At 33.0% G+C, this 24,573-nt stretch overlaps 1 protein-coding gene across 6 annotated transcripts in view; it reads left to right on the top strand.

The window, feature by feature from the left end:
* Nucleotides 1-22,972, top strand: part of ATAD2 (ATPase family AAA domain containing 2) — an 80,192-nt gene extending 57,220 nt beyond the window's left edge. The window contains exons 26-28 of one of the 6 annotated variants that reach the window (XM_051971052.1): nt 1,675-1,808; nt 4,549-4,677; nt 22,856-22,972. In XM_051971052.1, the coding sequence (XP_051827012.1) occupies nt 1,675-1,808; nt 4,549-4,677; nt 22,856-22,873 (281 nt within the window). In that variant the 3' untranslated portion in view covers nt 22,874-22,972. The other 5 variants (XM_051971051.1, XM_051971049.1, XM_051971047.1 and 2 more) reach the window with 5 other exon arrangements.
* Nucleotides 22,973-24,573: the final 1,601 nt, after the last annotated feature.

Below are 24,573 nucleotides of genomic sequence, written 5' to 3'. Positions count from 1 at the left end.
TAATAGTGTTATTTATTTTTATTTTAGTGATGAAAATGTTCTTTTTTTTTTTTTTAATCCCATAGATGTCTCTTTTTATTAGCCCCTTCTTATATACTCACTCTTCTTTACCCCATATGTACAGTTACCAAATCTTGCAATTTCTACCTTTCATAGTTTAATATCAAATTTCCTTCATTCATAAGTTACCACTTTATCACTTCTCTCCTAGTTATTACAACAGCCTCCTAGTCACTTTGCCATGCCTCTCAACACTCTAGTCACTCCTATATACTGCTGCCACAATAATTTTTCCTAAGCGTAGCTCTGACCATGACACTTTATCTGTTTCTAGTGGCTTCTTCTTACTGCTAGAATAAAATATTAAATTCACCTCAGAGTCCTTTTTCTTAATGGTGTAGCTAAGACATCTCCTAGAAACCTTTTATTATCTCACTAATAATGCCCTCCTTTATTCACTTTATATTTATGCTGTATATGTTTATAGTTGTATCTACTATCTTGCCAATTAAAATAAACTCCCAGAGAGTAAAGATTGTTTATTATGTATTTTGCTTACTAGCACAGTACCAGTCACATAGGTACTTAGTAAAAATGTACTGAGTCATTTATTGATTTTTCAAGGTAATCTGCTCACCTCTAGTTTTCCTTTTTTTTTTTTTTTTTTTTTTAAATTTTTATGTGCTTTCATTCCTCAAATGCCAATTAATCAGGAAACATTAAACATATACTATGTGTCAGGCATTATACTAAGCTCTAGGAATGCAAAAAAAAAAAAAAAAAATCCTTTCCCTCAAGGAGTTTGAAATCTCGCAGGGGAAAGTGATGGCACACAAAGGAAGCAGAAAGGATGGAAGCACAGGTATTTGTCACGGCAGCATGATGAAGTTCAAAGGAATACAGACAATTTTAGTGGGAAATAAAGGGATAGCTGGCCTGGGAACCTCTTTAATAGGAATTTTAGGGAAGGAGTTTCTAGCTCCACCTCCACCTCCACCCATAGGAACAGAGAAAAATAAGGTGTTTCTCTTGTTGTATTTGCTATTCTCTTGCAATTTTTCTTGAATGCAGAATAACTCAATTATTCAGATTTCCTTTCTTTCCTATTTGAAGGTCTTGCAATCAACTTCCATCTTCTTTCTCCTAATCTTTCTTTTGTACTGCTTCCACAATTGTCTTAATATGTCTTCTTATTGCCATAATTGTGTCTTTGAATACAATTTAATAGTATGTTCAAAAATCTTGACTGACTTTATTGTAAACTCTCCATCTGAATACTGCCTTATTTTTCCATCTTTATTTTTCTTCACATATTTTAGCCAGACTAGATTATTCTCTGTCCCCTACTAACACTGTCCTTTATATTATTTATTTCACTTTCTCTCTTTTGTTAATTTATTTTATATTGTTCCCTATTCCCAATTCCTGGAATGCCCTTCCTCTCCCTTTATTGTAAATATCTTTCTATTATATTAAGCTTGTACTCACAACTGCCGTTTATCTGTACCATAAGGACAGAAACAATGCTTCTTATTTGACTTGATATCTCTCCTGTTTCTTAGCACAATATTCTTCGCACAGTTGCTTAATAAATGTATATTTAAATTTGAACTTAGATGTTTAATTTCTATATATCTCTGAATTAAATGATAGTTGTCTGATTGATCTTTCTAGAAACCTGTGTTCTTAGGATGACTCGAGCCAGACGTTCCCAGGTTGAGCAACAGCAGCTCATCAGTGTGGAGAAGGCTTTGGCAATCCTTTCTGAACCCACGCCACCACTTATTGTGGACCATGAACAACTTAAAGTATGTAAATAAACATTTTTAAATGCTGATGTAGAAATAATTTTTTTTAATATTAGTGCCTACTTTTGCTTTCTTTTAAATTGTATTCCATAAATGTGTGATAATACATTTCATTCCCTTTAACATCCCATGAGATCTATCATTTATCCATTCTCTAGCTTCTTCAATCTTTATCTTCCTGTTGGTATATTCTGTTATTCTTTAAAATTTATCAGACTCATATTCTGTTTCTTCAGTTTATATCAAACTTGTTAAATACACTTTCTGTACACACTACCTTCATTATCTTGCTACCTCTTCCTTCCTTAATTACCCCCAACCCCTTAGTTTGATTTCTAGTCTTTCTGTTTTAATGAAATAAAAGGATTTATTTAAGGATCTGTTTCAAAATAGAAGTATTATATTTTATAGAAATATTACCTATCATCTTAGGGTTTTAATAAGTTGTCTCTTGTATTATATGTAATAATACATGTTCATTTCCAAAAGCATATACAATACAACTTTGGAAAACTCCTTTTACACCTAGGATAACTTGTTTTTAAGTTTTAGGTTTAGAAACATACCTTTCATTCTAAGTTGCCAATAAAATGGACATTTGAGTTGCTGTGGTGAATTTTTTTTTAAATAGGAATTATTGGCTTTGGCTTCAGTTTAACATTCAACATAGCATTGACAAGATATCATCCAAATCTGTTCCCTGACCTGTGACTTAAAGTCAGACTACATCTCTAACTTCTTCAAATTATTCCCATTTTAGTATCCCACCATGGTAGCTCAGTAGATGGAGTAATAGGCTTGAAATCAGTAAAACTCATCTTTACTGGTTCAGATATGCTCTTGGACATTTATCAGCTATATTACTTAGGCAAGTTATTTAACCCTGTTCACTTCAGTTTCCTTATCTGTAAAACGAGCTAAAGAAGAAAATGGCAAACTACTCTAATGTCTTTGCCAAGAAAACCCCAAATGCATTATGGAATAGTCAGACATGACTAAATGACATCATCTGACTTGATAAATTTTAAGTTGATCAAAAATCAGTGTGGTTCAATGGAAAGAATACTGGATTTAAACTAAGAGGACTTGGGTTTGAATCCTACTTTTGCCACTTATTGCTGTTATAAGTTAGTCACTTAATCTCTCTGGGTCTGTTTGTTCACCATGAAATGAGGGTATTAGTAAATTAGGTGAACTAACTAAGATTACTTCTTGCTCTAAATCCTTGATCCTATATGCTAAAGTCAGGTTCCCCTCTTAACTTCTCTATTTGAAGAATACGCTTCTGTGTCATCTAAGACTTAAAATTTGAAAGACATTTTGACTCTTTAGTCTTCAGTCATGAGATTTATCCTACACTTTGCATCTTACCATCTTAATCTCACACCTAATTAATACCAGAGCCTTCCAAATGTTCTTTTTAATTGGTCTTCTCCTCCTTTATCCATACTTGTTTTAGAAGATTAACATTGATAGAAGTAAACACCACTTTATTTCATCCCTTTAAAGTCCCTCCATAGATATCTACAACATTCTCTACTACTGCTCCTTCCATTATAGCTGGATTTTATCTGTTGACCATTGCTAATCAGCATATTCTTTGCATTGCCAATATTGTTTTTGCTTTTTCCCTTCTAAAACACCCTTTACTATGTTAATTTCCTTTCTAATACATGCTTGTTCTTAAAGTCCTACCTCTTCATTAAGCCATGGGTCACAGAGTTGTAGATGGGAGTCAGAGGATTTGGGCTTACTTCCCAGATCTGCTACTTCACTGTGCCCTCTGTAACTTTGCCAAGTCAGATGACTTTGTCAAACCATTATTGCTTTGCTGGAGGTTAGACTAGATAATCTGGAGGTCTCTAAAAAGAACAATAATAATAGTAGCTGACATAATAGCACCTTGAAGTTTGTAAAAATCTTTACATATTTATCTTATTTTAGCTTTACAAAATATTTATGGGGTAAATACTATTAAACCTGTTTTATTTATGAAGAAACTGAGGCTTAGAAGTAAGGTAGTATTTGTGAATTACTTAGCACAGTCTCTGACATATAAGAAGTAGGTGTTTTATAAATAATTATTCCTTTCCTAATGATCCAACACTACAAATGCTATTCATTTAAGTTGATTCCAATCTTTGTTAAAAGGAAGAACAAAATAATCAGAAATCGTAATGGAACAATTTGGTCCATATAATGATTTAGCAGAAAAAAATGAAAAAAATTTAGATAATACTTAGAACAAAGCTCTTTAAAAGAAATCAGGAAAGGAAGTGAGTATTATTTAGGACATACAAAATGTAAAATAGTTTCTTGGTAGCAAATTTAGATGCTCAGAAATACATAGGTAGAAGAAAATTTGGCAGTGCAGGGGGGAAAAAAGCCAGTATCACTAGAATACAAGTTCTGTACAAGCCAGTGACTGATATTTAAGATGGAATGTACAGAAATAATTCAAGGATTAGTCCAAAGACCAAAGGATATCAATTTATACCACAAAAATTATTTTCATGCAAATGTCTGTAAAACTTTACATTTATAAAGAGAGAAACCATACATTCACAATAGAATGTAAGATTTAGGTGGACGTGGATTGTTTGGCTTTTGTGTTTTTGTATTTCTAGCACAATGTCATAGTTGTTGCAGGCACTTGATAAGCATCCAGTTTTGGGATTGAATGAAAATCACTACCAAATTATCACACAGATAAATATTTAATACTTCTTTTCTTTTTTAGAATCTTTTGAAGATTACAATTAAGAAAAGTCAAGAGTACAATATATTTCAGTTGGAAAAATTATATGCAATAATTAGTCAATGTATTTATCAACATCGCAAAGACTATGACAAGACACAACTAATGCAGGTGAGTTATATATATTTTATAATTAATATTTTGAACCATAGTGATCATGATCTTAGTTGGAAGAATCTCAAAGTTCATCCAACTACAATATATTTTATACAATCAAATTAACAAAAATTAATAATCAAATTTTTTTTTAATTATAAATTCCAAACTAATTAGATAAAAATGGGTGCAATTTTTGTGTTTTATCTTCTGGCGATTTCTTTTCTCTTTTAGGCTTTGTTTTTTTTTTTCTTTTTGTAATATTATCAGTGCATGTGTTACCTCATATATTTTTCATATTTCTATTTCTGTCATTTTTATGTGTAATACTATTCCATTATTAATTTAACAAAATTTGTTATTTAATCATTAAACTTGTTTTCTTGGTTGCCTATTCTACTTTTAGACAAGTCTCATTGTTACAGAGTCTTTTTCTTATATTAAATCAGAATCTGTCTTCCTGTTCAAAGAGTATTTCTTTTGAAGGCAGCATGATGCAATGGAAAGAGCATTGAACTGGAAATCACTGGGCCCAAGTTGAGTTTTGGCTTTTTCCTCTTAACTACTTTTGTGACATTGGGTAAATTCCCTAATCTCTCTGTATCTCAGCTGTCCTAGTTGCCCTCAATTAAAACATTCAATTTCTCTTCTACTTCACAAACCCTCCATTATTTGATTACTTCTCTCATGTCTATAATGCTACTTTCCCACTCAGCTCTGTGACACTAGGCAAGATTTAAACTTTCTCAACATGTTACCTCATTTGAAAACTGAAGGGTTTACACTGGATAATCTGCAAGTTGTTTTCTGTCTCTAAAATTACTTGAAGAAGGTCAAGAATAAAAGACATTTAAGCACAAGAGTTGAAGTCAGAGTACGTGAGTTTTTAAAATCTTGACCCTCCTTATCTCTGTGGCCTTTTAGTGAGGCGCTTCATCTCTGGTCCTCAGTTGAGTGGGTTGGACTTAAATGCCAGGATTACTTTTGTTCTTATGGCATGATTCCCACACAATCTTGATTATCTTTTTCCCAACAAGCTTCATCTTATTTAATGTCTTTGAAACCATATATCATTGATTTACTCAAAGGGCCTTCAGAGATCATCTGAATCAGTAATGTTAAGCTCAAAATAAAAACCAAGGCTAGCAAATTTTATCTAAGGATTCCTATGGGCCACACATTGACTTGGCAATTTTGACATATTTATAATATGTTTTATTGTATTTTCTTTTTAAAAATATTTTCCAATTACATTTTAATTTGGTTTGTGCTGCTCTCCCATATTGTAGGTTTCATAGAACACATTTTTGGCACCTCTCATCTAGATCAAATCCTAACCAAAATACAAATTACCAACAGAAAGACTTTTGGATAATCCTAGAATGTTCACAATTCCCCCCAAAAAAAATGTAACTAAAGATGCTCAGTTTAGAATAGGTAATTATTTGATATGAAGTGAACTAGAGTTTTTCTTGATACCTCAAACAGCTTCCCAATCAAATTAATAAAGAATATTTTTTACCTTGTTAAGAGAAAATACTTATTTTAAGGACTTCAGCATGATTGTTACAAATAAAAGACTAATGTAAGTAAGCATTACCATCATTGAAGCATAACAGAGTAATTCTGCTTGAATAGTTGAATTACTGCAGATATTTGAAAAATGCGGATGAGATTTCTACTTTCATTCCTCAAGTTACATAATATAGACTAGCTTCCCCCTTGTTTTATCTAAATTGTTTATTGAGAGGTTTTACTATAATTTCTTTTCATTTGAATTTGTTGAATAATACACAAAACCACACTTGTTTTATAATTATCATTCTTGAGGAATAGGTTGTTCAATTTAGTTAAAAGCAATATATTCCATTTACCTCCATTTCTTCCTTTGTAAAATAGGGATAATAATAGCACCCACCTTTTAAGATTGTTCTGAGGATCAAATGAGATAGCATATGTAATAAAAGTTGAAATTTTTTATTAATCAGGATGATTAATTAGCTTGAATTTACAGTCTCAGGGACTTTAGAAATATTTTAGTCCAGTCCCAGAATTTATCTGGATTTTCTTCTCCAACAACAAAATAATTTTTATCTTTGCTTTTGGGGAAACTTAGTAAGGGAAACCCCACCTCCTTCTTAAACATAGAACACTTTCAAGGTCACAGCCCTTAATTTGTATTCTTAGAAATGCAGGTCTTTTTTAAAAAATCATTAAAATATCAAATATTTTTGATGAAAGCATTTTTCAATATGAGGAGGCAGTGATCATTTTGAAAGATTTCAAGAGTAGGCTTTTCTACATTATATGAAATCATTGGTGTGGTTTACTTTTATTTTTTCCTGGCAATGGTTGGCTTGAAAAATTTAGGCACTGCTGAAATATAAAATGTTATTTATTGTAAATGAAAAATTGGGGGATAATATTCTTTAAAACTTTGTATCACATCAATCTTGGACTCGATCTGAGGGTATTTAGGTAATAAAATAATAGCATTAAAACTTACTGGGTTTTTTTTCTTTCTTAATCCTCTAGAAAATGGAGCAAGAAATCAAAAACTTTAGTTGTTCCAAATCATGAAGTTGTGAGATTCAGCTTTCTTCAATGACATCTTTTTTTGTTCACTTTTGTTATCTCTGCATAGCTAGTGTGAAATTGAATTTCCACATATTTAAGATATATTGTTATTAAAATACTGCTAAATAAAGTATTTAAAACTGTTTTTAATTTTGTATGTGTGAGGTGGATGTTTAAAAGTTGATTTTGGTAGGTATTCAGTCTGAATCACAGCAAGACTATTGAATATTTAATATTGCAACATTTAAACTGAAAGTACTCTGCAGGTCTATTAAAGTTTTTGATAAGTTTAGTTATTTGTCAGAGACCATTAATTGTTCATTAGATTAATTGAATTAATTAGGCTAATTGAAGGTGGAAACCTATTAATAACAAATCTGTTAAATGTAGTTAAAATTTTCCCCCAGACTTACATTTAACTGATAATTTTGTCCTTTCTTTTCCTTTTCTTAATGGGGTAATTAAATAGACCTCATGACCTATCATTGACTTCTGTTCCTTCACTTTTTAGTCCATTTTTTTTGTTTGTTTGTTTATTGTTTGTCTGTTTTTGTTACCTTTATCTAATTTTCTGCATTCTGTTACTTTCTTTTCCTTGCCTCATTACCCAAGAGCTAATGTTCAAGTTTAGGATTAGTAGTAAAACTCTGAACACGCAGCAAAAAAAATCTTACAACAATTTTAAACTTGAACACTAAAATTATTTGTAAAATATGCATTTTCATAATTCTAATTTAGGTTTTCTAAATATCCATGTTTACATTTTCTTATGTAACTTTCATATTTTTGAGTTAACTACATTTTTGATGTTTTTTTAAAAAAACATGAAAATTGTATTTGAAATCTAAGCCTTGTGGCCTTCAAAATTTGTGTTGAAATGTCATCATATAAAGTTACTTTGTTATATACAGTTGTATAAATGTTATACATTTTGATATTTTGTATTAATACCAAAAATAAATATCCTGGGCATCTTTTAAATGGTTAAAACCTTTACTACAATGCATATTCACTTTTTGAAAATGTTAATCCCCAAAGTTAATTCTGGGAAGGAGCTTTAAAATTTTTCTGATTAGTGTGGGTATTTCTGTGGAGATAGGGAAAGTAAGTTTTAGTAAAGCTATTATTTGGACTTTAGTCATTCTTTATGTAATGGTCAATGTTATACTGCCTTTCATTCCTTTAGCTATCATATGTGATCTATCTGGTGGCCAGTTTATCACCTTTAAATTAGTTGTTACTGCCTTAAGTATTTATATAATCGGCTTTAAGCAGTACTCTACACCTGAAAAAGTTTTCAAAAAAAATATGTATGTACCTGGATATAAATATTTTGCTTGTACTGAAATTTTATATATAAATTATTATTTTTCCAGGTACATATTTTGTAACTTTAGCACTTCATTTTTATGTATAGTTTGCATAATAAATTTTGCAAGTTGAAAATAATTGAATTTTGCTTTTATGTCTTTGGTATTTTAAGCATGATATTAAAGATAATTAATGACTGGGGACAGTGGAGCAAATACAGAAAGATGAAAGTGAGGTTATAAGAGAGGCTATTTTCTCACTATCCCTTTTAAAATTAGTCATTGAGATGTTAAAAACAAACTACTAGAAGTCCTAAAATAAAGGAAGAAAGCTCTCCCAAAAATAAGGTTCTACTACCAAAAAAACCAATTTTATAAAAGGATTTTGAAACAATATAAACAATAACACCTAAAACAATTTTCTCAAGGCATAGTAAAATGAATGGCACTAAGCAATTGAAGGAAAATGAGCACTTGGAAAGAGAATATTTCTTTAAGCACCTATGTTTTAAGTTGTGCCAGACACTGGAGACAGAAACCAGAACGAAATGATCCCTGCCCTTAAGTAGTTTACATTTGCTGAGTGTGGTTAGGATAGGTGCATGGACATCAAAGTAAATGAAGAGTATATACAGGGTAGTTATAGAAGAAAACAGATCAACACTAAAAAAAATCAGGCACAATATCCCTGAAAGAAATTAGGATTCTTAGATGAGAAATCAGTGAATTCTAGGCTTACAAAACCACCTGTATGTAGGGAATAAATGGAATTTTGTAATGAGATGGGTAAATCAGTCTTAATTTTAAATATCAGCGTAAGTTAGATTTTGTATTTTATCCTAGAATTTACATTACTCTGCCAACTAGATCTGTAATGTTCAGGCTAGCTTTCTGGAGGACCTCGGGATCAGCCCACGGCCTTGGTTTTTGGGTGGAAAGGTGATGAAGGAAGGAGAACCACCATGAGACTGATGAAAGAAAGAATATCTTCCAGTCCTTCTATTCCCTTATATACCTTATTATAGTTACATCATTATGTGCATACTGGTTATGTGTGAACTTGGAGAACCATTACATCACCATACTAAGTATATATGTGAACTAAAGAACCATTGTCTCATCAATTCCACTGAGTTAACACCTTGTTTCAAGTATACTTCAGAGTTCTAACTCTCTACATAGGTCCACTATAAATTGATGTCTACAAGTGTATCTAAACTATGCATCAGTCTTTTTTTTTTTTTTTTTCCTTGATTGATTTTTTTTCTTATTGGAGTTTTTATCATATTATCATAGAAATTCTTTTGGTTTTGCTTACTTCACTTGGCATCAGTGTTTAGGCAACTAGATGGTACCATGAAGAACATATTGGATTTGGAGTCAAGAAGACTTAAATTTAAATGTGGAATTGGGCACTTAACCTAGCTGGGGAACTGAGGGCAACTCATCTGAACTTCTGTTTGATTCTTTAATTTTAAAAGTGAAAGTACTGTTATCTAACACCTGGATTGTTAGGAGAACAAAATGAGATTTGTAAAATACTTTATAAACTTTAAAAAGGTATTATATAAATGCTAGCTATTGTCTTCCAAGGTTTCTCTGAAGATACTATTTTTCTTGTAGCACAATATTGTTTCTTATTTCATAATTTAGCATTTCTCCAATTGATGGGCATTGTCTTTGTGGAAGAAAAATCTTGGCTACAGATAACTATAAGAATGAATGGAAGAAATTTAAGAATTATTGGAATTAAAAACTATAAAACTGGGAAGAAAAATACTTTAAAATAGGTGGAAAACTAAAGAATTCCCTAAAACGACTAGCACAACGAAGACTTTATATTTCAAACTATAAGAAATATTTGTGAATTTTTAAAATTGAAAGTAAAAAAAGTAATATGAGGTATATAAAAAACATGTGATTTGGAAAACAGATACTTTAAGCATGAGACTCCCAAAGAGAACTGGATACCACACTTGAAATCATTTTTTTAAAAAAATGTGCCAAATCTATTAGAACAAGAGGATAAAGTGAAGATAGAACAAGTCCATAGGTCACCTCTCAAAAGACACTCCAAATTGAAAAATTAAAACCAAAATCCAGAGCTTCCAAGAGAAAATACATGTGAAAAGGTGCGTCTAGAAAGTTTTAAGTACCAAGGAACCAGTTACAAGATGATTATACTCTATTATTAAGAACAAAGGGCTGGGGGAGGGAGCTTGGGATAAAATATTCCAAAATGCAAAAAATGGAGTTGAAATTTTTCCTGAAGAGGGAATTTGAATACTCTGGAGAAAATAATCTACTTCTCTAAAAAGGTGCCTTTCTCTCTACAGCTGCCTTGTATGTATTAATACCTATGTATGTTTGTGTTGTCAACTCAGTTAAAATGTGAGTTCCTCGTGGACAGAGATTGTTTTTGGTTTTTCTTTGTAGTCCTAGTACTTAGCAAAGTAAGTGATGCTTATTATATAGCAAGTGCTTGACATGCTAACTGATTGATTAATCAGTGGGTCAAAGAATCACATAGTTCAGATAAAGAAGCTATCAGGTGAGAGATCATCAATCCAATAAAGGTCAGAAAAAACTGAACAGTAGTAGTATTGCTTGCTCAAAAATAAAAAAGTTATTTGTTCTGATTACAACAGCAATAGAGGTCAGTTGTCTTGGGACATGTCCAGAATATAAGAGAACCTCATTCCCACTTGTGATGATTCATTTATGTACAAATGATAATACCAGATGGAACATAGAAAAAGCATTGCCAATAATTATGAAATCTTGGATAAGAAAAGACCATGAAATCCTGGTTGTATTTTCTTCATTGTTGCCCATTTAAAACAAGGGATGAACAATAAAAAAAGTAGCACGGGAAATAAATAGCTAGCTTAGGAGAATAGGATTTGGACTTTGGACCATAGTTTAATATATGTGGATAAGCATGTCTTTGGACAGAAAGACTTGGGGAGGTCAACTTTGACACAAGCTCACTCTAGCCTTCCTTCAAAAACAATTTTTTTTGGAGGAGACGCTTCCAAAAAATTACCTTCCAAAAGCAAGAAGCAAGAGAAAGCTGTGCTCTTCCCTCCACCTAGCCTTCTCTCTCATATTACAGCCTGCTTCCATGTTTAATTGACATGGAAAAAGCTGCTTCCACAGCTTTTTTTTTTTTTCCTTCCAAAGAAAAGGCAAGGCATGCTGGTAAATTGATTGGTGCCTCCTTCCAGTCTGTCTTCTCCAAAGTTGGACTGTCTCTAGATAACATATCCCTGATCAAATATGGAGTGCACCAAACAAAAGCTCATGAGAATGTATCTTTTGGACATCTTGCAAATCTTATAAAAATGGTTATTAAAAAGGATAGTGGAGAGAGAGGTTACTCTCATGTCCCTCAAGCTAGAAATATAAAGAATACAATAAACAGGAATAGCAGTTGTACCCATAAGTTTACAGGAAAACAAGATAAATGAAACAAACCAATAATAAAACCCAATGCCTTAAAGTTTAGACAAAAAGTTGCAGGAATTAGCCACTAGAGCTAAATGACAAATCTGACCCCACATCACTTGTTCTGGAAAGGATTACTTCATTTATAAAAGAGTGAGTCGAACAGGATCTATTGATGAGGGAAAGTGATAACATTAAATAAGGTATCTTGATATTAGCAAGACCAAGAAAAAGAAGCTATAGCGTGTGCAGTGGCTACACCTTGGTAAAATCTATGTTAGCAAAGGAGCTAAATGAGGCTGAGGATAACTGACAGACTTCCAACCTATAGATGAACTGGGGAGATGCCTACCGCAAGCCTGTGAAGACTTCCAGGCAGCATGGCCTGATAATAGTTTGTTCCAAAGACCGTGAAAATGTCTGAAACGGGCTCTGTGAATTGCTCAGAGCTTGGTTAGACAGAGAAATGTCATCCTCTGCATCCAGAGCCATCATGCTTACTTTGTCTTCTCCTGGATTTCCATGACTTTAGTGGACAGTGAGGCTGATAACTTTGTGCAACTCTGACTTGCTTAAATCAAATTCAAACTCAAATTAAGACATTACTCTGTGAAGTTATTGATCCTCTTCAAAAATGAAGGACAAACAATATCATAGAAGTTAAGATTTCTTTCATTTATAAAGTGCTAAAGATTCAAATAGAAAAAAAAACATTCTGAGATGAAAAAGCTTATAGATATGTAACACACTTCCTCCTCAAATCTCATTCTCAGAATTCTTATCTTCAAGACTTAGCTTGCGGACTACTTTCTTTGTGAAACTTTCCAAGATTTGTGGTTGTCCAAGCCCTGTTCTCTCCAATTGTCTTTTATGTTTATTTTTATTTTTTGATATACTTGCTTTATTCCTCTAGGAGAATGAAAACTCCCTGACGACACAAATGGGTTAGTGTCTATTTTGGATTCTCAGGTATGATACTGCTTGACAATAAGAACTTAATAAATATTGTTGAATTTTTAAATTCTATTGAGGAATAAATAGGCCAAATTTTTTAAAGTGGATTAGAAATTAATGAAGAAAAAAATGAAAAATAATTTTTATTTAAAGTGACAAAATTATGCAATAAAGACTAATTGCCCAAACTAGTTAGTGCTGTTTTGTTAATTTTTTTTAAAAAGTTGACTAGAACAGCATAGGCCATAAAGAATTAGAACCATCAATTTAGTGTTTGATGAATCCCAATCACAAAACATTGAGGAAAGCAATTATTATTTAATATAAACTGGAAACTGAATAATAAGTAGCATGGCAAAAATAAATAAATAAATTAGATCTTAATCCCATATGATAGTTTCCAATATATTCCAAATTTTTTTTCAAAAACACAATACATATTGTATTTAATATGTTTAACATATATTTAATATATATATATAAACATATATTACTTACCATTTAGGGGAGGGAGTGGAAGGAAAGGGAAGAATCTGGAACACAAGGTTTTGCAAGGGCCAATGTTGAAAAATTTTCCATGCATATGTTTTGAAAATAAAAAGCTTTAATTAAAAAAATTCAATGATATTCTATTTATTGCATTTGGGAAGTGGAGGGGGAAGATGGGAGAGTCTAAAACTTTGTAAAATAGATGATTTCGATTATTAATTTTCATGCAACAAAAAAGCAATCCAGAATAAAAAGGAAAGAAACCAGAAGGGGAAAATGTTTGCCTGATTATTTCTCACTATCTGACCTGATATCAAAAATAAAGAATTAAAATACAGAAGAGCAAAGAACTAAAAATTATAAAACCCATTGTTAACAGGTCTGGGAAAGACAAGAGCACACATACATTCCTATAGGAAGAAATGAAGGAAGGGAAGAGAAGAAACAAAACAATCCCTACCTTCAAGAGCTCACAATCTAACAAGGGAAGATGTGCCTGAAGCAGAATTCAAACTCTTATCTGACTCCAAATTAAACATTTAAGCCGCTGTGCCACCTAGCAGGCATCTACTTTTAAGTCCTTGCTCTTCTGCTTAATAACACTGAAATTTAAGACTGACTCTAGATTTCAGTTTCCTCATTTATCAAATGAGTGAATGAAGCTCTAGAACTCTTAATGTGTGATTCTATGAATTCAGATGAAAAAAAGAATCCTTGGGATTCTGACTTTAATAAATACTTTGTATTTTAAACACTGCCTTTCAGAGTTCTCAGCTTTTTCTCACATCTTTTTCATCACACCATTTCAGTAAATAATGTTAATCCTTTAATATTCAGGATGAAATTATCATTGTGCCTTCCTAAAATTCTGCCACCCTTTAGTCTTGGATCATTCAAAACTCTTACATTTCTCTTCCTTTTTCTTTCCTTCCTTTTCCCTCTTTCCTTTCTTTTCCTTTCTTTCTTGCTTGCTTATTTGCTTTCTTGCTTTCCTCCCCTCCTCCCTTCCCTTCCATTCTCCCTATTCTCTTTCCTTTGTTGCTTGTTAGCACCTCCACTAGGAAGTGTGCAGAAACTGGAACTTAGTGATTTCACAACTGTTGTAACAGTCCTGATACCTTTAAGTATGAGGAAATGTAATGGGCTGAAACTGAGCAGATGCACTGAGATCCAAGCACTTAAGGCTAATTACCAATTGGACAATACTTTATTAGTATATGCTTGGAGAAAGAATGGTGCTGCCCACTACTCTGCAAGTTTAATCTGTTGTATAGGAGATTGGGTGGAGGATTTAGGGGGTGGAGTGAGAGAACCAGAATCACTCCTGGTGGATTCGTGTTGTGACTCCTCTCACTTCATATCACCCTTCCATTCATGTCCACAAAGAATAAAGATCAAGGACTTTTGCTGATCCTGATTCCATCTGATTCTAAAATATCCAGGGTCCTAACACTGTCATCACAAGAAAGGAAATGAAAACTCAGTTCAGATTAATGTTTCTAGATTTCAGTTGTCATTTGCTGGGGTGTGCTGGTAAATGCATAACAAATGACTGTGAAATGACATGCATGATACAAGCCATTCCCCAGTTGATAAATGGTCAAAGGATATGAACCAACAATTTTCAGGTGAAGAAATTAAAGCCATTTCTAGTCATGAAAAAAATGCTGTAAATTACTATTGATTAAACAAATGCAAATTAAGACAACCCTGAGATAGCATTTCACAGCTCTCAGACTAAGATGACAGAAAAGGATAATGATAAATGTTGGAGGGCATGTGGGAAAACAAATACTAATGCATTATTGGTGGAACTGTGAATGGATTTAGCCATTCTGGAGAGCTATTTGGGCTATAAAACAATACACACCCTAAGATCCAGTGTCTGTACTGGGTCTATATCCCAAAGAAATCATAAAAGAGGAAAAAGAACCCACATGTACAAAAATGTTTGTAGTAGCCCTTTTTGTCATGACAAGGAACTGGAAATTGATTGCATGCCATCAGTTAAGAAATAGCTGAACAAGTTATGGTATATGACTTTATTTATTTATTTATAATTACTTTTTATTGACAGAACCCATGCCAGGGTAATTTTTACAACATTATCCCTTGCACTCATTTCTGTTCCAATTTTTTCCCTCCCTCCACCCCCTCCCCTAGATGGCAAGCCGTCCTATATGTGTTAAATATGTCACAGTATATCCTAGATACAATATATATATATGCAGAACTGAACAGTTCTCTTGTTGCATAGGGAGAATTGGATTCAGAAAGTAAAAATAACACGGGAAGAAAAACAGAAATGCAAATAGTTTACATTCATTTCCCAGTGTTCTTTCTTTGGGTGTAGCTGCTTCTGTCCATCATTGATCAATTGAAACTGAGTTAGGTCTCTTTGTCAAAGAAATGCACTTCCATCAGAATACATTTTCATACAGTATCATTGTCGAAGTATATAATGATCTCCTGGTTCTGCTCATTTCACTTAGCATCAGTTCATATAAGTCTCTCCAAGCCTCTCTGTATTCATCCTGCTGGTCATTTCTTACAGAACAATAATATTCCGTAACATTCATGGTATATGACTTTAATGGAATATTATTGTTCTGTAAGAAATAATGAGCAGGCTGATTTCAGAAAGACCTGGAAAGACTTGATGCTGAATGAAGTAAGCAAAACCAGGAGAATATTGTACACAGCAACAACAAGGTTGGTGATCAATTGTTATGGGCTTGGCTCTTTTCAACAAGGTGGTAATTCAAAGCAATTGTAATGGAGAGAACCATCCACATCCAGAGAAAGAATAATGGAAACTGAATGTGGATCAAAGCAGTATTTTCAGCCTGTTTTTTTTTTTTTTTTTTGGTTGTTTGTTTGCTTGCTTTTTTTCCTTGTATTTTTTCTCTTTTGAGCTGATATTTTTGTGCAGCATGATATGTTTGAAAATATGTCTAGAATTGCTCGTTTTACCTATATTGGATTGCTTGCTTTCTTGGGAAGAGAGGAAGGGAAGGAGAGGGACAAAAATTTGGAACTCAAGGTTTTGCAAAGTGAATGTATTTGGATGTATTTGGAAAAATAAAATACTATTTTTTAAAAAAGAAAAATATTCATGAGACATCTTTAAGTTTAATCTGCTTTGTTAACATTTTCCCATGCTTTCTTAAGACATCAACATTTATCTTTCAGACAATCAACATTAATCAAACAGTAAATCAAACTCTTAATTCCCTAATTAATTCCCAAAGTATAAATGCTCACACTGTAAATTTAACAATCCACTCTCACTATTGCTGGCTTCAGCACACCTCTGGTGGGTCACACTAGTTCATAAGATATAATTGATACATATATCTCAGAAGTGCAGTTCCTCAGGATTGGAAGTGATCCCAGAGGCAAAGCCTAGGAACCCAACATGTAAGCTATTAGACTTTTTTTTCGTCTGAGACAATATTTGTAAAGCATCTGGTGAGAAATATAATGAAGATTTTGTTTCCATAAATTCAGAGTAGCATTTAGTAGAAGCACTAGATAAAATGTAATGTAACTGGTTCTGTCCTGTTCAAGGTTAGGTGATAGTTAAGTAAGGTAAAGGATAAGCTTTGCTTGAAGTGCTCATACACAATTAGCTTATAAGTATTAACTTCTCCCAGGAGGAACTAAAGCTCGTTTTAATAGTCATGCAATGTATGTGTTGGGAGAGGGAAGATACCAAGGTGTAACTTGAAGAAGGTGGGGCAGAGAAACATGTAAATCTGTTGCACCCAGCCAATGGGGAATGGAGAGAGGGGCCTACACTGGGGAATAGGATAAAAAGGATCACTCAACTTTTGTGAGTGTATGTGTGTCCCTTGAATTTCACAAGAACACATATCCTCTTCTTGCAAGAATGTAAATAAAACAGGCTTTTAACTTCACCCCTTTCTGAGTCCAAAAGGTTTATATCTCATACCTGGCACCAGTGCTTAATAAATATTTGTTCCCTCTCATTAATCTTAATATTCCTATTTCCTACAAGTGATTCATATAGGGTTTCTACTCTTCTCATAATTCTGATTGATTCTAACATGTTCCATTTTTTCTATTTCCTTCCTAAAATCCAGTGTCTAGAACCGCAAACATTCCTATAAATGTGGCCTGACCTGATCATAGTTAAGAATATCAATTAACCTTCCTTAAACCACCAAATATGGTCTATCTGAGACTACATAAAGAAAAACACTAGGACCAGTGGGTCTGGGCTTTGATTGTGACCTGATATTCTTCTTTTTCTTGTGGTTGTTATAACTTTACCTGCACTAATTGGCACAGTGGATAGAGCACTAGACCTAGAGTCAGAAAGATTTATTTTCCTGAGTTCAAATTTGGCCTCAGTCACTTACTTAAATTATGATACCCTAGACAAGTCAATTAACTCAAATTTACTCATCTGCAAAATGAGTTGGAGAAGGAAATAGCAAACCACTCCAGTGTCTTTGACAAAAAAAAAAAAAAAAAACCCAAATGAAGTCATGAAAAGTTGAACAATGATTGAGTGACAACAAATATAAAATAATAAGAAACAGTCCCCAAAAAATCTATGATGTATAAATCACATATAAATATATATCAAAATCTATAAATGATCCTGGACAGTAAGAAGACTTACATCACAAATTTCTCTTCTTAAGTCCAAGGAAGTATTATAAATGAGTATTTTGCAACTTTTTCATTTATATCAGTAAAAATTTGGAGTATGTATGATCTATCTACATATATATGCATACCTACATGCATATTTATTTACTTATAAGTGAACTACTCTCCTAATGGATTATGTCTCTAAAGAGCAGTTGCTATCTCGGGTTCTAGAGGGTCATCCTATGGGACTATAATCCTATTCTTAAAGCTCATGAGCTTCCAACTTCCCATTAATAGTCAATCCAGTAGAATCAACTAGTTCTTAGCAAAATTATTTACTAAAATGGCATAATTATAAGCAACAGTTAAAAAACATTTCCCCAAAAAATCTAGTACACATCCATCATCCATGTTTGTGCTCAAACATAAAATATAATGTAGTGAGGCGCCTGGCAACTCACAAATCCTGATAAGACAGGATTTGGGAAATGCTTTCTCTCTCTTTCGTAGAATCTTTATGCAACTTCCCTTGAATGTAGCACTTCTATCCAGAGTATTGCTTTGTTTAATCTCCAGGCTGTGTCTCTCAATTGTCGGGGATCACAATCCTTAAAGCTGCTCCCTCCCTCTGGTTACTGTATCCATGCCTGTCCGACGCATGTAATGTGACCTTCACTGAATCCAGTGCCTCCTACTCCTTGAAAGTTACATAGATGTTGTGTTTGGGAAGGAGGTGAAAGAGAATCCCGTTCTTTCTCCTCCGCTGCAGCAGTTTCCAGTTTGCAATCTCTTCCACGATTTGCAATCTTCCGCTCAGCTACTAGACTTTCCTACCTAGATGTCACTACTGATAGGGGAAAGGCGGAGAGAGAAAAGTCCTATTCTCCAGAGGAGATGGGAGAGTCGGGATCGGGAGGAACGGGACAAGCAAGAGCGGGGAGGGAGGTCTCTCTCTATAACTGCTGAGCCTCGATTTCTGGGAGTTCTTCACGGTTTAGCAATTTAAAGTCCGAAGAGGCATGACTAATTTATTTTCTTGCCCAATCATATTGTATCTTTTTGATACAATTAGAGAAGGGTTTGTACTTTTAGAAAATAAGCCTATATTACTGCTTCCTTAAAACTTGATCATATGGACGTGGCTCTCTTCAAAAATAAGATGAACCAAATCAGTTCCAATTGTTCAGTAAAGAAGAAAACCAGCTACACCCAGCAAAAGAAATATGGGAAACGCGTGTGGACCACAGTATAGCATTTCCAATCCTTTTGTTGTTCACTTGTATTTTTCTTTTCCTTCACAAGTTATTTTTACTTCTTTCTAAATCCGATTTTTCTTATGCAGCAAAAAAACTATATAAATATGTATACATATATTGTATTTAACATATATTTTAACATATTTAACATGTATTGGTCTGCCTGTCATCTAGGGAAGGAGGTGGAGGGAAAGAAGGGAAAAATTGGAACAGAAGGTTTTGCAAGGATCAATGCTGAAAAATTACCCATGCATATGTTTTGTAAATAAAAAGCTAAAGTTAAAAAAATAATAAAAAAAAACCTTGATCATATACATTCACTTAAACTGGAGATCTCTTTCCCTATTATATATAAATTATATAGGCGCACTGCTATACAAATTCTCAAGCATACTTTTTAAAAGGATAAAATGAACACTTTTAAAATAATGATTTTTATTTATTAGAAATAGATACTAGATGAATGATTTCATTTCTCTAAGGAAGTCTGATGAAGAAACTCTCTTATTTATTAATGGTTAAAAAAAACCTAAACCCTTCTCCCCCCACTAAAATTATTATTAATAGTATTTTTAATGAGAGCAATGTGATTGAATGTGTTCATTCTTTTTTGAAAGTCTTGATTTAAGATTTTGTAATATAGTGATTTCAAAATCTGATTTCACATTCAGTTTTATTTTGATACTTGGTTGACTTTAATGGCTATCATAATTTGAAAAAAAAAAAATTCCTTACAGAGATACATGGTTCTAAAAGGATGAAGTATAGCTCTGGCTTTCATTACTAAATCATGACTCATTTTTCTGTCCCATCCATCAATTATGCAAAGGTTTTTGTTTAAATTTGGCTAGTGAATTTCCATCTTCTCAGAAGGTGTTGCATTTTTCATATTTTTAACAAATGGGTTCCAATGTATGGAAGCTTTTTAAACAGTTTAGAAAATTTTAGTGCAAAAATCTCCTGGCACAGACAACAAGGACTTCATCTCTTATTAAAGGTCCCCAGCTCTGAGATCATTCTCTCTTATCTGGTTCAGGTCTTGGGAGATCCTGCCCTTGAAATGAATTTTCATATTCATCACTCTATGGTATAGTAGAAATCTAGAGACAATCTCTTAAACAAAGCTTAAATTTGGGTTATTTATACCTAAGGTCTAACCAAAAAGGATTAACTGAAACACACCTAGAAAGATACCCCGTATATCAAAAATCAAGCATTTATGCTATTAGGTGCCTACTATGTCACAGCCACTTTATGGAATACAAAGCAAGAGTATGAAAAAAAAAAAAAAAGTCCTCTTCAAGAAGCTCATATTCTGACCGGGGAGCTTGATATACATAAAAGTATATGTAGAATTGGCAAATTACAACCTGTTGGTGCCCTAGGCTAGGGTTTCTTAAACTTTTCTCATTTGTAACTTCCTTTCACCCCAAATTTTTGTGACCCTGTATATATAGGTATATAAAATAGGCATAAAAATTAATTATTTACTGATAATACATCATAATTGATTTATGAATACTAACTCTCTTGTGCATTTATAAATGAAATTCAGAGTGGTAGAGAAAGCTTTGGCAGGGAAAGATGGGGTTCAAATTCCCCTTCTGACCACTACTGCCTAAGTGATCCCCAGCATGCCAATTAATATCTAGGTGCCTATTCTCAAAGACTCAAATTGCAGAACAATTGCTGATCTCCATTCATAAAGCAACTTTCCCAATTAATCATGCTTCAATTCCTACTCATAAAAAGGTATAAAACAGAAATAGAAATATAAAAGCAAATCAGGTAATGTTGTAATTATGATTATTTGTGTTGATATCTTATCATAGTTCTAGGCCCAAAACAATAGATTAATAAATACTTGTCAAATTGCTTTGCACAAACGAACAAACAAACAAAAAAAAAAAGCTAGACCTAAGAAGATTAAATACAAGCATTGTTTGTCACTTGACAAGCTAAACAAATTGTGTTTTTCAGTGTTAAAATGCCCCAAATGAAGAGAGTAAAATCATTTAGTTACAAAATAGGAGGGGCAACCCAGATATAGTCTACCAATTTATTAAGCATCCATGTGTATTAGACAGTTTTCTCTTTAGCCTGACAGATGGTGAGTGCATGTTTTAAGAATCTGCAAAAAAAAAAAAGTAACATTTGAAAAATACAAGATACCCTCATTACATTTGAACAAAACCATCAATCAAGAAGCATTTATTAAACTAAATGTGTTTTGTTTTGTTGTGTCATCTGTATAGGGCTAGAAACTGGCACTTCTTGCATAATTTATAATTTTAGAGGGTTGACTAGGGCCCAGCTTCTTAAACTGTGGTTTGCAACCTCCTATGGAGTCTTTAACTGAATGTGGAGATCATGAAATTATGATCTATTGTCATTAAATATTTAATTTTATGCCTATTTTATATACCTATATATACAGGGTCACATAAAAATTTGTTGAGTGAAAGGAGGTCACAAATGAAAAAAGTTTAAGAAGCTCTAGCCTAGGGCACCAAAAGATTGTAATTTGCCTATGCTCAAACTGAAAATAGGTGTCAAGGGCAGTACATAGATCCAAACCTTGTCTCACAGCCAACTCTCTCTCCAACATGACAAGCTGCTTCTCCAAATGAAGACTCTTTTGTGGAAGTGGAAAGGCAGTGGACTATCTTTTAAGTTTCCCAGATTATCGATATCTTCTTTAATGCCAAAATGGGACTTTTTAGCCCATTTCACCACTCACTTTATAGTTTTTTGCCATGGTTAAACTCTTTTGTTTCTTCATTCTTGGTAGCATTGCTGCATTCTATTTTTATTACAAGTTCTTAAGAGGGAAAAATGAGAAAGTTGGATTCTTTAAGATTTTCATTTTCAGTGAGCAAAGGTTGGGAGACGAAATCCCTACATGAAAACAGTTGCTTTGCCAATGACTGCTCTCTGGCTCTGATTCAGAGAAAAGCACTTAGCATGCAGCGAGAGGGCGCTTGGAGTACTTCTACCTTCAGACAGCACATTTGTTTAAGTGTTCTGAATGTACGTGATTAAAACAGTTAATGGATCAAAGAAAGTCCAAATTGATATCTTGGACATATGGATACTGTGAGAGAGCAGTATTTGTTTAAAAGCCTTATTGTGAAACTTCCACTGGTATAAAGACTGACTGGAGGATGGGGGAAGGTTCATTGGCATAAATAATGTATTCACAAAATAATTTGGAATCTGATTACGGGTGATGAATCTTAATTATGGCTGTTTACTGTGGTGAATATTTAGGAAAATCATGGAGTTTAAAAATGACAAGGTTCATGCTTTCACTCCAGCTATTTAAGAAGAAAAGTAAGTACCACCCTATGTAAATATTCTGTAATTACTCTGTAATTTCAGTTACATATTTTAGATGAAGGACCCTATCTTGCCTGCCTGGTGTCTTTCTTTTAATGCTATTTCTCTTAAGCCTGTTTTTCCACACCAGTTGGGAAAAAATGTAAATTAGATGCTACTTGCTAATTCTCAGGTTCTTTCTTCATTTTCCCCCCACAGATGTTACATGAAGGATAATCACTCAGATTCTGCTTAAATGAAAATGGCTGCCCAGTAAGACGCTTCCTGGACATTTTTAAATAGAGTAATCTTGCAGAAAGAGAAGAGAAAAAAGGTAGATGGGGCACATTGGAATGTTTTTTTCTACTTTTAAATATATATGTATATATATATACATATATATTTCAAATAATGAATACTGATTAATTTTTCTTCCACCTATTGCTGACTTAAAAGAGAAAAGAAAAACAATATCCTTGTAATAAATATGCCTTAGCAAGCAAAACCAATTCCCATGATACTCCAAAAATATGTTTCATTGTACATCTTGAATCTATCATTTCTCCATCAGAATTCAAATAGATCATTATCAGTCCTCTGATAATAGGATGCTCGTTTTGGATTTCTTTGATTTCTCAGTTTCCCAGAAAAATTTTCATTGCGAAATCTCATCATCTTGCAAGACCCATCAGTCTTGTTACTCTCATCACATTAGTACCTCTCTCCCCTTCTGATTGGAGAGTAATTATAAACTCTTCCTTTTAAGTAGTATCAAGGATTGACTTCTTGCATCTCAAATTTCATACCCTGATATACCCATTCTATACTTCTTTAGACTGTTATTCTTTTTTTATATTTTTATCCCTAGTACTTATAGCACTGTTTAGTACATTTTGTTGTTGTTGTTCAGCTATTTAATTATGTCTCTTGAACATCCCCTTAGTCACTGATTCTTTACACACACACACACACACACACACACACACACACACACACATACACATACACACAAAATGCTGCTATAACTATTTTTGTATACATGCATTCTTTTCCTCTTTCTTTGTTCTCTTTAGGATATAAACCTAATAGTAATGTCACTGGGTCAAAAAACATGCACAGTTTAATAGCACTGGGGCTTGGTTTCAAATTGCTTTCTGGTTCACAGCTTCACCAACAGTGCATTAAGGTCCCTCTTCTCTCAAAGCCCCTCTAGCATTTGTCATTTTTGGGAGGTCAATTTAGCCAATCTAATGGCCATAAGGCAGTACCTCAGAGTTGTTTTAATTTGTCTTTCCTCTAATTGTTAGTGATTTACAGCATTTTAAAAATATGGTTTCTTCAGAAAACACCTATTCATGTCTTATACCATTTTTCAATTGCAGAATAATCTTATTCTTTACGAATTTAATTTAGTTCTTTATATATCTTTAAAATGAGACCTTTCAATTTCAAAATACTTGTAATGGAAAATTCCATCCGCATTCAGAGAGAGAACTATGGAAAATGAATTTGGATGAAAGCATAGTATTTTCACCTTTTTGTTATTATTGTTGTTTGTTTGCTTTTTTTCCCTTTATGATCTGATTTTTCTTATGCCGCATGACAAATATGGAAACATGTTTAGAAGAATTGCACATACTTGGAGAGGGGGGAAGGAAGGATCAGGGTAAAGAAATCTGAAGCACAAGGCTTTCAAAGGTGAATGTTGAAAACTATTTTTGTATGTATTTGGAAAAATAAAATAATATTTTTAAAAATAAGAACTTTATCAGAGAAACTGGCTGCAAAGATTTTATTCTAAACTTCCTGCTTCTCTTCTAATTTTAGTTGCACTGGCTACGCTTATACAAAAAATTTTGATTTTATGTAATTAAAATTGTCCATTTTATCTCACATGAATTTCTCTAACACTTGTGTCATCATGCCCTTTTATTGAT

The sequence above is a fragment of the Antechinus flavipes genome, chromosome 1 (genome assembly GCF_016432865.1).
Source record: "Antechinus flavipes isolate AdamAnt ecotype Samford, QLD, Australia chromosome 1, AdamAnt_v2, whole genome shotgun sequence".
NCBI classification, from domain to species: Eukaryota; Metazoa; Chordata; class Mammalia; order Dasyuromorphia; family Dasyuridae; genus Antechinus; species Antechinus flavipes.
Note: the sequence above shows the minus strand (reverse complement) of the source record. Positions and strands in the feature narration are given on the sequence as shown.